General features: G+C 40.7%; 1 protein-coding gene across 17 annotated transcripts in view; it reads left to right on the forward strand.

Annotated features, from left to right (window-relative positions):
* The window catches only part of SVOPL (SVOP like), an 82,607-nt gene that overhangs the window by 58,966 nt on the left and 5,718 nt on the right, over nt 1–17,923 (forward strand). For 9 of the 17 annotated variants that reach the window (XM_085005324.1, XM_085005317.1, XM_085005322.1 and 6 more), the window contains 2 exons: nt 14,780–14,893; nt 17,235–17,669. In XM_085005324.1, the coding sequence (XP_084861450.1) occupies nt 14,780–14,893; nt 17,235–17,246 (126 nt within the window). In that variant the 3' untranslated portion in view covers nt 17,247–17,669. Of the gene's footprint in view, nt 1–14,779; nt 14,894–17,234; nt 17,670–17,923 lie in introns of those variants that run through there. The other 8 variants (XM_085005313.1, XM_085005321.1, XM_085005309.1 and 5 more) reach the window with 1 other exon arrangement.

Raw genomic sequence — 17,923 nt, forward strand, 5'->3', positions numbered from 1 at the left:
TCAGTTCTAACAGTGTTTTGGTGGAATATTTGGGGTTTTATATATATAATATCATATCATCTTCAAACAGTGACAGTTTTACTTCTTCCTTTCCAATTTGGATGCCTTTTATTTCTTTTTCTTGCCTGATCTGGTTAGGACATCAAATACTATGTTAAACTAAAGTGTGAGAATGGACATCTTTGTCTTGTTCTTGATCTTAGAGTATAATTTAACTGTAGGCTTGTCATATATGAACTTTATTATATTGAAGTATGTTTGCTCTATACTACTTTATTGAACTTTTTATCATAAGTAGATGTTGAATTTTGTCAAATGCTTTCTCTGCGTCTATTGTGATGATCATACAATTTTTTTTATCCTTCATTTTGTTAATGTGGTATATCACATTGATTGATTTGCAGATGTTGAAATATCTTTGCATCCTTGGAATAAATCCTGCTTGATTATGGCATGATGTTTTAAATGTATCATTAAATTTGGTTTGCTAATTTTTTTTGAAAACTTTTGCATCTCTGTTCATCAGGGTGTTACCTGTCATGTCATTTTCTTTTTTGGTGACAGCCTGATTGTGGAATTAAGGTAATGCTTGCCTCGTAAAATAAGTTTGGAAGTGTTCCTTCCTGTTTTATTATTTGGAACAGTTTGAGAAAAATTGGTATTCTTGAAATCCACCAGTGAAGCCATCTGGTCCTGGACTTTTGTTTTGATTACTGATTCAATATCCTTAATTGCTGTATTCAGATTTTCTATTCCTTCATGATTCAGTCTTGGTCGGTTGTATGTTTGTAGGAATTTTTCTATTTCTCCTAAGTTTTCCAATTCGTTGGTGTATAATTGTTCATAGTAGTCTCTTAGGATCCTTTGTATCCCTATGATATCAGTTGTAATGTCTTCTCTTTCATTTCTCATCTTGAGTCCCTCACTTTCCCCCCGCCTTGGTGAGTCTAGCTAAAAGTGTGTCAATTATGTTTCCTTATTTTTGTTAAAGCTCTTACTTTCAGTGATCTCTTCTTTTAGTTCCTTCCAGTATAGAGTTAAATTGTTTGAGGTCTTCCTTGTTCTTTTTTTTTTTCCTCCTTTTTTTTTCTTTTTTTTTTTTGGCTGTGTCCATGGCATGTGAAAGTTCCTGGACCAGGGATCAAACCTGCACCACAACAGCAGTCTGAGACACAGCAGTGACAATGCCAGATCCTTAACCCACTGGGCCACAAGGGAACTCTGAGATCTAACTCATTTTTTGATGTAGGTATTTATTACTATGAAATTCTCTCTTAGAACTGTTTTCACCACATCCCTAAGTTTTGGTTTGTTATATTTCCATTTTCGTTTTTGTCTCAAGAGATTTTTGATTTTTCCTTTGAATTTTTCTTTGACCCAATTTGTTGTTAAGCAGCATGTTGTTTGATCTCCACATATCTGTGAATTTTACACTTTTTTTCTTGTAATAGATTTCTAGTTTTATACCATTGTGGTCAGAAAAGATGCTTGATAATGCTTTCAGTCTTCTTAAATTTATTGAGAACTTATTTTCTGTCCTAACATATGATCTGTCCTAGAGGATGTTCCATGTGCAGCTGAGAAGAATATGTGTTCTGTTGTGTTTGGATGGAATGTTCTATCTATACCTGCTAAGTCAATCTGGTAAAATTTAAGGCTGGTGTTTCTTTATTGATTTTCTGTCCAGATGACTTACTCTTTGCTGAAAGTGGTGCGTTAAAACTCTCTACTTTATTACTGTATTGCTGTCTGTTTCTCCTTTTAGATCATTAATATTTGCTTTGTATATTTAGATGTTTCTCTATAATGTACATGAATATTTACAAATGTTATATTTTCTTCTGGGATTGACCCCTCTATTATGTAATAATATTCTTTGTCACTTATTACTGTCTTTCTCTTAAAGTCTGTTTTGTCTGGTAAAATATAGCTCCTCCAGATTTCAGTTTCATTTCCACAGAATATCATTTCCTATCCTTTCACTTTGTTCACATCTTAATATATGAAGTAAGTCTCTTGTAGGCAACATAGAGATAGGTCTCACTTTTTTGTTTCTTGGTTTTTTAAAAAAAATCCATTTAGATAGTCTGTCTTTTGATTGGAGAATTTAGTCCTTTTACATTCAGGGTAATTATTGATAGGTATATGCTTATTGCCATTATTGCCATTTTTTAAATTGTTTTCTTTTTTCCTTGGCTCAATTCTTTTTCTATTGTTCTCTCTTTGTGATTTGATGATTTTCTGTAGGATCCCTTTATCTTTTGTGTATCTACTATAGGTTTTTGCTTTGTGGCTACCATGAGGCTTACCTAAGATATCTTAGAGGAGAGTTCCTATCGTGGCTCAGCAGTAACAAACCTGACTATTATCTATGAGGATCCGGGTTTGACCCCAGTCCTGCTCATGGGTTAAGGATCTGGCATTGCTGTAAGCTGCCATGTAGGTCACAGACACAGCTTGGATCCTTCATTGCTGTGGCTGGTGGCTGCAGCTCTGATTCAACCCATAGCCAGGAAATTTCCATATGCCAAATGTGTGTCCCTAAAAAAAAAAAAAAAAAAAAAAAAAAAAATACAACAAAAGTTATAACAATCTATCTTTTTGGTGTTTTGGTGTCATAATTTACATCTTTTTACCTAGTTTATTCATTAACATATTATTGAAGTTACAGTTATTTTGATTACTTTTGTGGTGGGCAGAGGGAGAGCAGGAAGATGGCATCAGCCAGCCTGCCAGGTCTCTGGGGAGGATTATAGTTGGTCCCTAGAGGTGTGTTCAATGAGAAGCCTGTTGCTCAGGTTGCAGCTGTAAAGATAAGCTAATAGGCCTCGTTCACAGAAAGAAGGTGTTTCTGTCTTCTGGCTCTCTGTTATGGTGCCCCGGGGTGTAGGTGATTAAGAATGCTTTCTGTTTGTTACACTCATGTGAGACCTAAAAACTTAAGCCCCATTGGCCACCAGGGCCAGGTGATCAATGGGTGTCCCCTGGGCAGCAGCCCCTCAAATTTGGGCACCATGCTCCTTTCTGGGACATACCAGAGATCTGGAGCAACACAGAGGAAGAGAACAAAGATGGAACCTGCCCGTCTTCATCTTTGCAGAGTATTTCAGGAGGCTTCTAATTTTTGCTTTTTAGGGCAGAACCCATGGCATATGGAGGTTCCCAGGCTAGGGGTCCCATTGGAGCTACAGCTGCGAGCCTACGCCGCAGCCACCCAAATGCCAGTCCAAGCCATATCTGCAACCTACACCACAACTCACAGCAACATCGGATCCTTAACCCACTGAGCGAGGCCAGGGATCAAACCCACAACCTCATGGTTCCTAGCTGATTCATTTCTGCTGCGCCACAACGGGAACTGCAGTAGGTTTCTAAATGTGTGCTAAAGTAGATGCCTGCTCTACAGGATGGTGCTTTAAAATAAGCCAGTAGGAGTTCCCGTCATGGTGAACCCCATCAGCATCCAGGAGGGCGCGTGTTTGATCCCTGGCCTTGCTCAGTGAGTTAAGGATCCTGCGTGGCCGTGAGCTGTGGTGTAGGTCACAGATGAGGTTTGGATCCTGTGTTGCAATGGCTCTGGAATAGGTTGGTGTCTACAGCTCTGATTGGACCCCTAGCCTGGGAACCTCCACTTGCCACGGGTGCAGCCTTAAAAAGACAAAAAGACCAAAAATAAAATAAAATAAGCAAATAACCCTCTTTCACAGAAAGACTGGATGTATTTCAGTGAACTGCCTCTGCACCCAGCCCCTGGTGGGCAGCCAAGTGAGTCTTCCTGAGCCCTCGCTCTGCCACACAGCCTTGTCTCATGGATGCAAGCCTCATCAGCTTTAAAAATTAAGATGTTTGGGGGGTAGATCTCTCAGCTACAGGGCTTAAAACTTAGGGTGCCATTGTGGGGTTCAAACCCTTGACTCTTCAGGGAGAAGCTCAGGTTGTGAGTTCCGAGTTGACTGTGGGTCACTGCACTGGGGGCAAGTTCCTGGTAAGGCTGTGTCTCGGGCTCTCCTACCCATTTTAATGTGGGTTTTTTAGTTTGCCCAATATGTAGAAGTCATTCAGCTAGTTTCTGCGGTTTCCGCCCCCCCCCCCCCCCCCTGCCGAGGATATTTTCTTGTATGTAGCTGTGATTTATTTATTTAAAAATTTTTTATTTTTTTATTTTGGTTTTTAGGGCCACACCCATGGCGTATGGAAGTTCCCTGTCTAGGGATTGAATCAGAGTTGCAGCTGCTGGCCTACACCACAGCCACAGCAATGGGGGATTCAAGCCACATCTGTGGCCTACACCATAGCTCATAGCAAAGCTGGATCCTTAACCCACTGAGTTAGTCCAGGGATCAAACCTGCGTCCTCATGGATACTAGTCAGATTCGTTTCCACTGAGCCACAACCGTAACTGCTGTAGCTGTGATTTGGTGTGTCCATGAGAGGAGACGAGTTCATCTTGAACCAGAATCTTCACGTACATTTCATCACTTGCTCTTGGCATGCAGCATGTTAGAGACATTTTTCATGTCCATAAAAATAAAAGTCACCCCTTTCTCATGCTGAAAATTGTTATTCTGTGCATACTCCGAAATTTACTTTCAATTACTTTATCAGTTCTGAATTGTTATTCCCTATTGTTATAACCCTTGTGATCACATTTCTATCCGACTGTGCAATTCTCTCTTTAGATAAATTCCTAGAAGTTAGAGAGGTAGGTCAAGGGGTCTGCTCATTTTCCATTTTGACACATTGTGCGAAAACTTTCCTTGGGAAGCTTGTGTCAGTGTGTTAGGACCTGCTGCTTCACAGACTTGCCCATTGCTTTTGTTAGTCTTTTTCATATTTGCCAATTTTACTGGCAATAAATGACATCTCTTTGTTGTAATTCCTATTTCTTTGATTAAGAATGAAACTCAATGTTCTTTTCATGTTTTAATTGGGTATTATCTTTTTAGCTTGTTCGTTCAGGTCCCTACTCTTTTTTGCCTTCTTTTTTTTAAGGCCACACCTGTGCCACATGGAGGTTTAGGCTAGGGGTCAAATTGGAGCTGAAGCTGCTGGCCTACATCACTGCCTCAGAAACGCCAGATCCTTAACCCACTGAGCGAGGCCAGGGATTGAACCTGCATCCTCATGGATACTAATCAGATTGGCTTCCACTAAGCCATGACGGGAACTCCTCCCTACCCATTTTTCGCTTCAATCTTTGAAACATTGATTTGTGAGAATCCTTCAAATGTATAAAGGACTTAATCATTTTTCTGAAATACTGCCAATATTCTCCCCAATTTTCTTTTTGTCTTTCATCCTTATTTATCCTCCCCTTTCTCTGTACAGAAACTTAAAGTTCATAGATAACTCAAATTTATAAATTTTTTCCTTTACACTTTGGGAGTTTTGTGATGAAGATACTGAGAATACACATCTCTTTTCTTGTGGTCCTTCTCTAGCTTTGTCTTTTTGGGGGGTAAGGGTGTGTAAATTTTTGATTGAAGTGTAACATACATTTAAAAGAGTCCAAATTCTGAGTGTACAACGTCATCAATTATCGCAATGTGAAGTGCACCCTAAATTCTGACCTGGAAATAGCTGAGTCTCCTCCTCAAGGCTATTGTAGAATCAAAGCATGAGGTCTAATGCAGGAAGCAGCTTTATGCTTTCTTGAATGGCAGGCCAGTTGTCCCTATGCTATCTATTAAATAATTTATTTTTTACTCATGGATTAGAAATGTCTCCTTAGGCGTTGCTCTGGTGGCTCAGTGGTAATGAACCCAGCTAGGATCCATGAGGATGCGGGTTCCATCCCTGGCCTCGCTTGGTGGGTTAAGGATCCGGCATTGCTGTGAGCTGTGGTGTAGGTCACAGACACGGATTGGACGTGGTGTTGCTGTGGCTGTGGCGTGGGCTGCGGCTGTAGCTCCAATTTGACTCCTAGCCTCGGATCTTTGGTATGCCGTAGGTGTGGCCCTAAAAAGACAAAAAAAGAAAGAAATATCTTAGATTCCCACAATTACTTGGTCTATTCTTTGCTTTCTTTTCTTTTTTTTTTTTCTTCCAGATTTTTAGGGGTGCATCTGCGGCATATGGAGGTTCCCAGGCTAGGGGTTGAATTGGAGCCTCAGCTGCCAGCCTACGCCACAGCAACTTGGGATCTGAGCTACGTCTTCAAGCTACACTACAGCTCATGGCAACACTGGATCCTTAACCCACTGAGCAAGGCCAGGGGGATCGAACCCACAACCTCCTGGTTCCTAGTCAGATTAATTTCTGCTGCACCATGACAGGAACTCCACTTGGTCTATTTCTAACCTTTCTATTTTAGTCCATTGATCTGTCTGGTTTTGTCATTGTCATATTCTTTTCATTAGTCAGTTGGGGTTTACAGTACACTTTCAAAACTGGCTATGCAAACGCCACCTCATTGCTATTCCTTCTCAGATAAGCTTTAGAATCATAGTTGCAATGTTCCTCCTCTGTCTGCCCAAATCCTATTAAGATTTTAATTGTTAATTCTTTAAATGCATTGGTTAAATTAGGAAAAATTAACTTTTTTTCCCTAGTGTTATCTTCCTATGTAAGAACAAGGATTTTCTCTCCATTTGCTCAATGTTCCTTCTGTGCTCCTGGCTGGGATTTTATTGTTTTCTTCAAATAGATTCTGCATATCTTGTTAAGTTTATTCGTAGGTGTTTTAAGGCTTTTCATTGCTATTGCAACCAGATTATTTTCTTTCATTATAACTTCTAGTCTAACATTCTAAATAGTTATTTGTATTTAGAGAGGCTGTTTTTTTGTTTTTGTTTTTTCGTCTTTTGTCTTTGTAGGGCCGAACCCACAGCATATGGAGGTTCCCGGGCTAGGGGTCTAAACAGAGCTATAGCCACCGGCCTACACCAAAGCCACAGCAATGCGGGATCCATGCCACATCTGCCACCCACACCACAGCTCACGGCAACGCTGCATCCTTAACCCACTGAGTGAGGCCAGGGATCGAACCCGCAACCTCATGGTTCCTAGGTGGGTTGTTTCCACTGCACCATGACGGGAACCTTGAGATTTTTATTTTCTGATTTTTCTGTTATGAAACTTTTAACGTTCTCTTTGGCCATGCCCATAGTATGCTGAAGTTCCCAGGCCAGGGACTGGACATGTGCCAAAATGGAATTGCTGGGTTGGAGTTGCACAGCTTTAAAATTTTCAGATTCTGGGGGAAAAAAAAAAAAAGTTCCCATCATGGCACAGCAGAAACGAATCCAACTAGGAACCATGAGGTTGGGGGTTCGACCTCTGGCCTCACTCAGTGGGTTAAGGATCTGGTATTGCTGTGAGCTGTGGTGTAGGTTGAGCTGGTGGCAACAGCTCTGATTCAGCCCCTAGCCTGGGAACCTCCACATGCCACAGGTGCATCCCTAAAAAGACAAAAGACAAAAAAAGAAAAAATTACTACAGATTATTTTAAGAATTATTTTTTAAAAATTACTGCATTTTTCTAAGAACTAAGAAAATTTATTCAATTTCTCATGTCCCTTAGTAGAGTTGTAATTTTTTTCACGTCTTATACATTTCTTAAATTTATTCCTGAGCGTTGTATTTTTGTTCATATTAGCTGTGTCCAACAAACTTAATACGCTGTATTCTTATACTTCTCAATGTTATTTTTTTCTTTTTAAAAAAATTTTAAATGATTTTTGTTTTGCATTATAGCTGGTTTACAGTGTTCTGTCAATTTTTTATTGTACAGCAAAGTGACTCAGTCACACACATACATTCTTTTTCTCATATTATCCTCCATCATGTTCTATTATAAATGACTGGATACAGTTCCCAGTGCTATACAGCAGGATTGTATTGCGGATCCTTAATACTATTTTTTAATTTTCTTGAGACTTTTTTGATCCAGGGATTGTTCAGAAGTGTTTGGAGATGCTGCTGCTACCTGTTATTTCTAGCTTTGATACCATTTTAGTCAGAGAATACATTCTATGATTTCCATTCTTTGAAGTCTTTTGAGGTTAATTTTATGGCCCAGAATGAAGTCCGTCTTGGTGAATGTTCCATGGACAGAGAAGAATGTGTATCCTGCTGTTTGTTGGGTAGGGTGTTCTATCAAGGTCACTGAGATCCTTTTGGTTGAAGGTGTCATAAAATTCTACATCCCCGCTGATTTTCTGTCTAGTAGTTCTATCAGTTGTTGAGAGATGGGTATTTAAGTCTACAACTATATGTAGTTTGGTTTCTCCTTGCAATTTTTACTGAAAGGATATCTTTTGAAGCTCTTTGGTATCTAAAACTTTAGGATTGTTGTCTCGGACAGAAACTGTTTTTTAAATTGAAGTACTGGTTGATTGTATAGCAAAGTTATACATATAGATGCATATACAGGTATATAAATATATACACATTCTTTTTTCTATTCTTTTCCATTATGATTTGTCTCAGGATATCGAATACAGTTCCCTGCGCTTTACAGTGGACCCTCGCTGTGTATTCCTTTCGTCCTTCCATATATGATAGCATCTACTAGCCCCAGCCTCCCAACTATCCCTCCCTCCGTCTGTTCTGTCTGTGAGTCTGTTTCTCCTTCATAGATACGTTCATTTGTGTCATATTTTAGATTCTACGTATAAGTAATATCATAGGATATTTGTCCTTCTCCTTCTGACTTCACTTAGTTCAGTAAACTCTAGTTCTATCTATGTTGCTGCAAATGGCATTATTTTGTTCTTTTTAAAGAATAAGTATGGGATTCCCGTTGTGGCTCAGTGGTAATGAACCCAACTAATATCCATGAGGATGTGGGTTCGATTTCTGGCCTCACTCGGTGGGTTAAGTAGCCAGTGTTGCCGTGAGCTGCGGTGTAGGTTGCAGATGTAGCTCGATCCTGCGTTGCTGTGGCTGTGGTGTAGGCCGGCAGCTGTAGCTCTGATTCAAACCCTAGCCTGGGAACTTCCATATGCCACAGGTGCAGCTGAAACAAAGAAAGAAAGAAAAAGTAAGTATTCCATTTTTTTATTACCACGTCTTCTTTAACCACTCATCTGTCAATGGGCATTGAAGTTGTTTCTTGTCTTGGCTAATGTGAACAGTGGTGCTGTGAACATAGGGGTGCATGATTTTGTTTTTGTTTCTGCTTTGATGGCAATGCCAAATCTGAGCTGCATCTGCGACGTACACGGCAACTTGCAGCAATTCGGGATCCTTAACCCACTGAGGGAGGTCAGGGAGCGAACCCACATCCTCATGGATACTAGTCAGATTCGCTGAGCTTCGACAGGAACTCCAGGGTTCGCTGAGCTTCGACAGGAACTCCAGGGTACATGTTTCTTTTTGAATTATAGTTTTGTCTGGGAATATGCCCAGGAGTGAGATTACTTGGTCACATTGTTACTCTATTTTTAGTTTTTTTGAGGAAACTGCATGCTGTTTTTCATAGTGGCTGCACTAACTTACATGCCCACCAACAGTGTAGGAGGGTTCCTTTTTCTCCATACCCTCTCCAGCATTCGTTATTTGTAGACTTAATATTTTTTAATTTCTAAAAATTATTTGGGCGTATGGGGTTCGCTGATGCAAACTTTTGCCTTTGGAGTGGATAAGCAGTGACATCTTGCTGTCTAGCACAGGGAACCATCTCTAGTCGCTTGTGATGGAACACGATGGAGAAAAAGGTAAAAAAAAAGAATATGTAAATGTCTAATTGGGTCGCTGTGCTGTGCAGTAGAAATGGACAGAACATTGTACATCAACTGTAATGAAGCAGCTATTGCAGTTGATTTACAATGTCATGTTAATTTCTGCTGCACAGCAGAGTGATTCAGTTACATCTTTTTTTTCATACTTTTTCCCATTAGGATCAATCACAGGTACTGGTCCCTGTGCTGTACAGCATGACCTTGGTGTTGATCCCGTGTGTAACAGTTGCTTCAGCTAATAACCAAAATCCTAATCCTTCCCTCCCCTAGTCCCCCTCTCTTGGCAGCCACAAGTTTGTTCTCCATATCTGGGAGTCTGGTTTTGTTTCAGATATGTTGACTTTTGTCTTATTTTAGATTCCACATATACGTGACACACGGTATTTATTTTTCTCTTTCTATGCTTAGTATGTTAATCTCTAGGTCCATCTGTGTTGCTGCAAATGGCATTATTTCATTTTAAAGGCTGGGTAATATCTCCGTGTGTGCATGTGTGTGTGTGTGTGTTGTGTGTATACACCACATTTTATCTGTTGATCAGTTGTTCATCTGATGAACCTCTAGGTTGTTTCTATGTCTTGGCTATCATAAATACTGCTGTTGTGAACATAGGGGTGCATGTATCTTTTCAAATTGTAGTTCTGTCTGAGTATATGCCTAGAAGTGGGATTGCAGGATTATATGGCAACTCTATTTTCGGTTTTTTGAGGAACCTCCGTATTTGTTTTCCATGAGGGCTGCACCAGTTTACATTCCCACCAACAGTGTGAGAGGGTTCCCTTTTCTTTGCCCACTCTCAAATACTTGTAGACTTTAATCATGGCCACTCTGATCAGTATGAAAGGCTACCTCATTGTATTATGTATATTATTATTTTTTTGGCTGCTCCATGGCATATGGAGGTCCTGGGCCAGGTATCAGATCCGAGCCACAGTTGGAACCTACACCACAACCAAGGCAGTGCCAGATCCTTAACCCGCTGTACCAGGCTGGGAATCAAACCTGTGTCCCTGCCCTCCAGAAACACTGCTGATCCTATTGTACCACACTGGGAACTCCCTCTTGTAGTTTTGATTTGCATTTCTCTAATAATCAGCAATTATGAGCATCTTTTCATGTGCCTATTGGCCATCTCTCTGTCTTCTTTGGAGAAATGGCTATTTAGGTTTTCTATGCATTTTTTCGATTTTCTTTTGGTTGTTATTGAACTGTATGAGCTGCTTTGGAAATGAAGCCCTTATAGGTACTTCGTTTGCAAATATTTTTTCCCAGTCAGTAGGTTGTCTTTTTGTTTATGGTTTCCTTTGCTATGGAAAAGCTTATGTTTGATTAGGTCCCATTTGTTTTTATTTCTATCACCTTGGGAGACTGACCTAAGAGACGGGTACAGTTTATGTCAGAGAATGTTTTGCCTATGTTCTGTTCTAGTTTTAATGTGTCTTGTCTTAAATATAAGTCTTTAAGATATATTGTATTTAAGATACATTGAATACAATGCAAGGGTGTGTCATAACCTCATTGATTTACTTGCAGCTGTTCAACTTTCCCAACACCCCTTGCTGAAGAGACTCTCTTTTCCCTGTTCTATATTCTTGCCTCCTTTGCTGTGAAGATTAATTGACCATAGGTGTATGGGTTTATTTCTGGGCTGTCTATACTGTTTCATTGATGTGTATGTCTGTTTTTGTGCCAATACCATGCTGTCTTGATTTCTGTAGCTTTGTAGTATTGTTTGAAGTCTGGGAGGGTTATGCCTCCTGCACTGAATTTTTTTCTCAGATTGCTTTGGCAATTCTGGGTCTTTTACAGTTCCATATAAATTTTAGGATTATTCTAGTTCTGTGAAAATTTTAGGATTATTCTAGTTCTGTGAAAAATGTCCTGGGTAATATGAAAGGAATTACATTAAATTTGTAGATTGCTTTGGGTAGTATGGACATTTTAACTTGCAATCCAAGGGCATGGGATAACTTTCCATTTGTTTGAATCTTCTTTAGTTTCCTGTATTAATGTTTTCTAGTTCTCAGCATACGTCTTTCACCTCCTCGGTCAGGTTTATTCAGAAGTTTCTTTTTCTTTTTTTTGGGGGGGTGGATGGGTGTGATTTTAAAGGGTATTATTTACATTCTCTGATATTTCATTGTTAGTGTAAAGAAATGCCACGAATTTATGTATGTTAATCTTGTATCCTGCTACATTGCTGAATTCATCAGTTTTAATAGTTTTTGTGAGGATTTTTTAGGGTTGTCTATATATAGTATTATGTCATCTGCATATAATGAAAATTTTACTTCTTCCCTTCCAATTTGGGTGATTTTATTCCTTTTTCTTGGGTGATTGTTATGGCTACGACTGTGCTGAAAAGAAGTGGTGAGAGAGCGGGCATCCTTGTCTTATTCTAGCTGAACATTTTATCATTTGTGTAAAAGGTCCCTGGTCTGGGCTGATTTTTAGAAGATGACAGATCTTTGTTTCTGATCCAGTGAATCTGCAGTGGAGCCTGAAAAATGCATTTCAACAAAATTCCCAGATGATTTTTAGTGTTTTGGGCTTATTTGGATTTTGGGGGGGGGGGGACACATACACCCAGGAGTAGAATTACTGAGTCACATGGTAGTTCTAGTCTGCTGAGGAATCTGCAGTTTTCTATAGTGGCTGCACACATTTACATTCCTATCAACAGCATAGGAAGGTTCCCTTTCTCCACATCCTTGCCAACATTTGTTATTGTGTACTTTTCGATGATCACATCCTGGCAGGTGTGAGGTGGTATCTCCTTGTGGTTTTGATTTGCCCTGCCCTGATGATTAGTGATGTCACACATCCTTTCATGTGCCTGTTAGTCATCTGCATTTGCTCTTTGGCCAGCTGGTTTTATTTTTTAAAAATTTATTTACTGGGAGTTCCCATTGTGGCTCAGTGGGTTACAAAGCCAACTAAGATCCACGAGGACAGGAGTTCAATCCCTGGCGTCGCTTGGTGAGTTTAAGGATCCGGCGTTGCTGTGAGCTATGGTGTAGGTGGTGGATTTGGCTCGGATCCCGAGTTGTTGTGGCTCTAAGCTGCAGCTGCAATTTGACCCCCTAGCTTGGGAAACTTCCATTTGCCATAGATGCAGTCCTAAAAAAAAAAAAAAAATTCTTTTTGGTTGCACTTGCAGCATACAGAAGGTCCCAGGTTAGGGATCAAATCAGAGCCAGAGACATGACTTATGCCACAACTGTGGCAATGCTGAATCTTTAACCCACTGTGCTGGGTCAGGGATAGAACCAGTGCCGCCACAGAGACAAGCTGGATAATTAACCCACAGTGGGAACGCCTGCGTGATTTTTATAATTAGTCATTACTTGGAGCTTTTGATCACAAGGAACAGAACTTGACTTTGGTTAACTTAGGCAGAAAGGAATTTACTGAAAGAAGGAATTTCGGTCAGGGAGAAGCGGAAATGAATCCAACTAGGAACCATGAGGTTTCGGGTTTGATCCCTGGCCTCACTCAGTGGGTTAAGGATCCGGCGTTGCGGTGAGCTGTGGTTGTAGGTCGCAGATGCAGCTCAGATCCCTTGTTGCTGTGGCTGTGGTGTAGGCCGGCAGCCACAGCGGATTAGACTCCTAGCCTGGGAACCTCCATATGCCGAGGGCACGACCCTAAAAAGCAAAAACAAACCCAAAAAGAATACCTGGTAACACTGATGGGATTGCTTGAGTCCTGCTGTATCCCTCTAGGGAAGTCAAAGAGGGGAGGAATTACTCTGCCTGATCCTTGCTGGTAGAGCATTTCTGTAACCTAAACTTCACTCATCACGGCCTCTCACCATCTTGGAATGTGGATCTGGTGCAGAGGAGATGAGGTGGTTAAGAATGCATCGTAGTGGTGGTGAGAACTTTGGTGTCAAAAGACAAGTGGCAGCCATGGCAGCCAGGCAGACACATGACTAACTGTGGCATCACTGGGTCATGGTTCCGACTGTCTCGTCTCTTGTGGTTTTTATTCCTTCTCCCCTTTTGTGAGCCTGGTTCCCCAAACTCCTGTTTGGGGAAAATTAACTATTTCATTTGGGGAGATAAAAGCATAAAATAATACCTATCACTGGGTAGGTTAACTACAAAATAGTTCGTTCACGTGGTTGACATCATGGGTTCTGTTTGCCTGACAAATGGGATATTTTAGTTTTGGACGACGTGTAGGCGTATGCGCAGGATGGGCTCTTCGACTGTGCACCTCAGGCAAGTCTGTCATGGTGACAACACTAGGGATCTATGATGTGTCAGGGATCTACCTATGACTCTGCACAGTCACTTAGCCCTTACTCTAGGCTCATCTTTAAGGTGAAGAGGTGGGCCTAGACCCCATAATTTCTGCTTCTCTCCAGATTGCCATATTGTGTGACTCAGGAGAGACTGGCTGTTCCTTACTCATTTCAGTTAACCATCCTTGTGAGATTAGTTACCAATTACCAAGTGCTTGGTTTTTGGCTCACTCTGGGCAAAGTCCTGGGGAGGCTGACGTGTGAAGTAAGATGTCTAAAGTAACCAGAATCAATTTAAAAGATAACAATAATAAAAAGTAACCAGTACAAGGATGAGAAGGTCCAGGCCAAAGGAGAAGCTGGTAGAAATCCATTCTTTCTGTCTGATATCCATTGTTCCACAGTAAGTCTTCTTTTGGCTGGATCCTTTAACCTACTGTGCCCGGCCGGGGATCGAACCCTCGCCTCCGCATGACCTGAGTTGCTGCAGTCGGATTCTTATCCCACTTGGCACAGTTCCCTTCTCCTCCCAAGACTTTTAACTCCCATCTCTTTTAACTTCCTGCTACAGGAAGTCCCCATTTGGCTGGTTTTGAGCCAGGAAGCATCATTTCAGAGACCAGGGGACCACCTCTACTCCCACAGGACTTGGGTCATGGAAGCCACACAAAATGCCTATAACAGCTTGACCCAGACGACAGATCTAGGACGTCAGCAATGCAGTTTACAGAATGGCTGCCAAGTGCTTTCATTTATGTATTTGATGAGATGAATCTTTATTTTTCTTTTGACATAAAGACCAACTGACTGGGGCGCCATATGCTGAGTCATGCCTTGTGCTTTGCAGGTTCTTATGAGTGCGTCGTTCCTGGGGGCCCTGTGTCTCTTCTCATCTGTCTGTATTGTGTGTGCCATTTCTGCTTTTACTCTGCCCATTGAGACCAAAGGACGGGCCTTACAAGTAAGTGATCAAGTATTCTCAAAGTAACACCTTTTGACCAAAGGAAATGCACTTGATGTAGGGAAATTGTTTTCCACAGACATACTGATGCCCCAGTCTGCTAACATACATTTGCTCAGTGGGTGCCGGTGGACACACTGAGTATCCAGTGCTGCTACATGTACCTTTGAGCAGCACTGAAGGTAAAGAAGCTGATTATTCAATTCAAACCTTGATTGCTGTAAAAGGTGTAGCTTGAACTGGGACTGGAGAGAATGATACTGCAGACACCTCAGCCTCTTATCCTCCCCGCTTTTTAAGAGTTGCTGCGAAAAGTGGCCAGATGAGCAGAAACTATTTGCATGGCCATTCGGAACACAGGTTCATCAGCTGCCTGTGCTAAGAGTGGAGTCACAAACTTCAGTGTTGCACCAGTGGCCATCCAATACTAATAGTCAGTAGATACAAAGCTAGGAAGTACAGAAAAAAGGATACCCCAAAAGTAGAAGGTAAGCTCCCAGGGGCAAAGTTCTCTCAGAGAGGGCCTCTCCTCGCCCTCTGCCCTTCTGGTCGGCTTCATCTGTAAGGATAGGTGGTAGCTATGTTGGTTCCCTGCCTTGAGCACAAGGCTTGCTGCAGGTAGGTGCGTGCACATGGAAAGGGGAAGGGCAGTCCGGATTAGGTGTTTATGGTTGTAGGCTGAACAGGGGGCTTAGAGGGGGCTTAGAAGCAATAAGCCTCCAGGCTGTCAAAAATCCCAGTTCAACTTACACTAAGCCTTCCGTATCTGCAGTTGTGGATTCAACCAACCATGGATTACAGTTGCAAAAAAAAACCCACATAAAAGTGGACCTGCACGTTCAAACCTATGCTGTTCAAGGATTAACTGTAGTTTGGTTCATCTGAGCTGCCACATCTTAATGAGGCTGTGAAGTCAACATGCTTCAGTTGGTAAATGTGGCCTGCCTTTCTCTGCTGTCCTATTTATAGTGAACTATAGACACATGTTAATATTTCTGTTGGCAAAGATCAGTTAGGTGTGTTTCGTTGTCTGCGAGAAGATGGAAGTTCCTCTTATGTCATCATGAATTTAGGGGCTTTTTTAAAAAAGATTCCTTACTTGGAACCTACATAAACATTTTTTTTTTTTCTTTGAAGACTAAAAGCAATCATTGGAATCATCACCCACTGATCACCCATCACCCATTGATGATTCCAAAGATTCCTTTTAGTCTTAAATAAAAGGACTGATCCATCCTCCACCCAGATGAGGAAACAAAGGCAAAAGAAAGTTGAGTGACTTGTAAAGGAAAACACTAAGATAGGGTGTGACTGGAATTTAAACTTATTGCAAAATTAAGTGATGCTAAACCTTATGCTAATTTTCCATAGTGGTTTTGTTTTAAAGGTAGTAAGAATACATATAAAATGAAACCAGGCTTACCAGCTAACCTGCTTTATGGATTTGCCATTCAAGCCATCTCCACATTCCCTCTCCTTTTTTTCACTAGGACTTGGAATTAGTATTGTAGTGAAATAATTTTGCAGGTCTGTTGACGAGACGCACTGCTTCCGGTACCTTACAACTTCAACCTGTGGATCCAGTAAATACAGTTCTATGGGCATATAGGCCTTGATGGCTCTGCCTGCCAATGTCTTTGGGCAAATCTTAAAAGGGTGTACAGGTATATATCTCAGTGTCGCGAGCACTTAACATAGCAAACTACCTGGTTTCTGATGTAGTAAAACTTCGAGAAATGTTTAAAATATGCGAACATTTTAAACTTTCAGTAATACAGACAGTATCCCCAATAATGTGTTTTTTTTGTTTTTGTTTTTTTCAGGGCCGCACCCACAGCATATGGAGGTTCCCAGGCTATGGGTCCAATTGGAGCTACAACTGCTGGCCTACACCATAGCCATAGCAACGTGGGATCCAAGCCATGTCTATGACCTACAGCACAGCTCAGGGCAACGCAGGATCCTTAACCCAGTGAGTGTAGCCAGGGATCAAACCTGCGTCCTCCTGGCTGCCAGTCAGATTTCGTTTGCACTGCACCACAACGGGAACTCCAGTATCTCCCATAATGGGAATGAACCAATCTGGTCAATAGTTTAAGAGTAGTTAAGTACACTTCAGAATTACTCTAAGGAACTTACATTTTGATCACACAATTGCACGAGAATAACTGAGTCATAAAGGTACCTTTGCACTGTCAGGTACACAAGGGTAACTGCTAGGATCTTCATTCCTTCTCAGCTTATTATTAAAGAACCTTCTAGCACTAGTTTTTAGTGCCAAAGAGCTGAATGTAAATGGAGAAAAATTAAATTGTATTAATTAAATTACTTCTTGTTCCAGCAAATTAAATGAAGACCTGCAAACCTACATCTACCAGAGAAGAAAAATGCATTTTTATCTTCACAGAGAGCTGAAGAACATTTTTTTAAAACCTGATTTAATTTCTGTATGCTATTCGTTAATTAAGAAATTATTTTGACACATCAGACATGAGAAAAGAATAAGTTAGTTAGAAGAGATCGATACTTTTATAAAATAATTAAGGTTGGAAGGGTGTATCTGGGAGATGGGTGGAGGAGGGTGGCTTTTTCTGAAATTTGTTAATGTTTATACAAATAACAAATCTCAGACAAAACATATTTGACATTCTCCCATGAGGTTTATAGCACAACTTGGACTGAAATTTTGCAGCTAAGACATGAATTGAGGTGGTATTATTAAACGTTTCAAAACAGAAATCATCAAATTCACAATTAAAATTAGCATAAATTGCAACCTCCATGGTTTAAGCGTTTTTCATTAATATCCCTAAAATAATATGCTTAAATTCATTTGAGTCTTGTATGTAATAACCATAGAAAGTGAGAATAAAGTAATCCACATTCTGTTTCTACTGTAATTTCATAGGGGCACTATGATTCCCATGATGCAATTTTAAAAAACAAAATCAGAGTACAGCAAGCTTTCCCACATCATGTAATCATATGCCCTTTGTGAAGCGACTGTGTGCATGCACGGTCATACCTGTG

The sequence above is a fragment of the Sus scrofa genome, chromosome 18 (genome assembly GCF_054392235.1).
Source record: "Sus scrofa isolate SSC_HxYL_T2T_F1_AM1 chromosome 18, Sscrofa_HxYL_maternal_Yorkshire_Landrace_v2.0, whole genome shotgun sequence".
NCBI lineage: Eukaryota > Metazoa > Chordata > Mammalia > Artiodactyla > Suidae > Sus > Sus scrofa.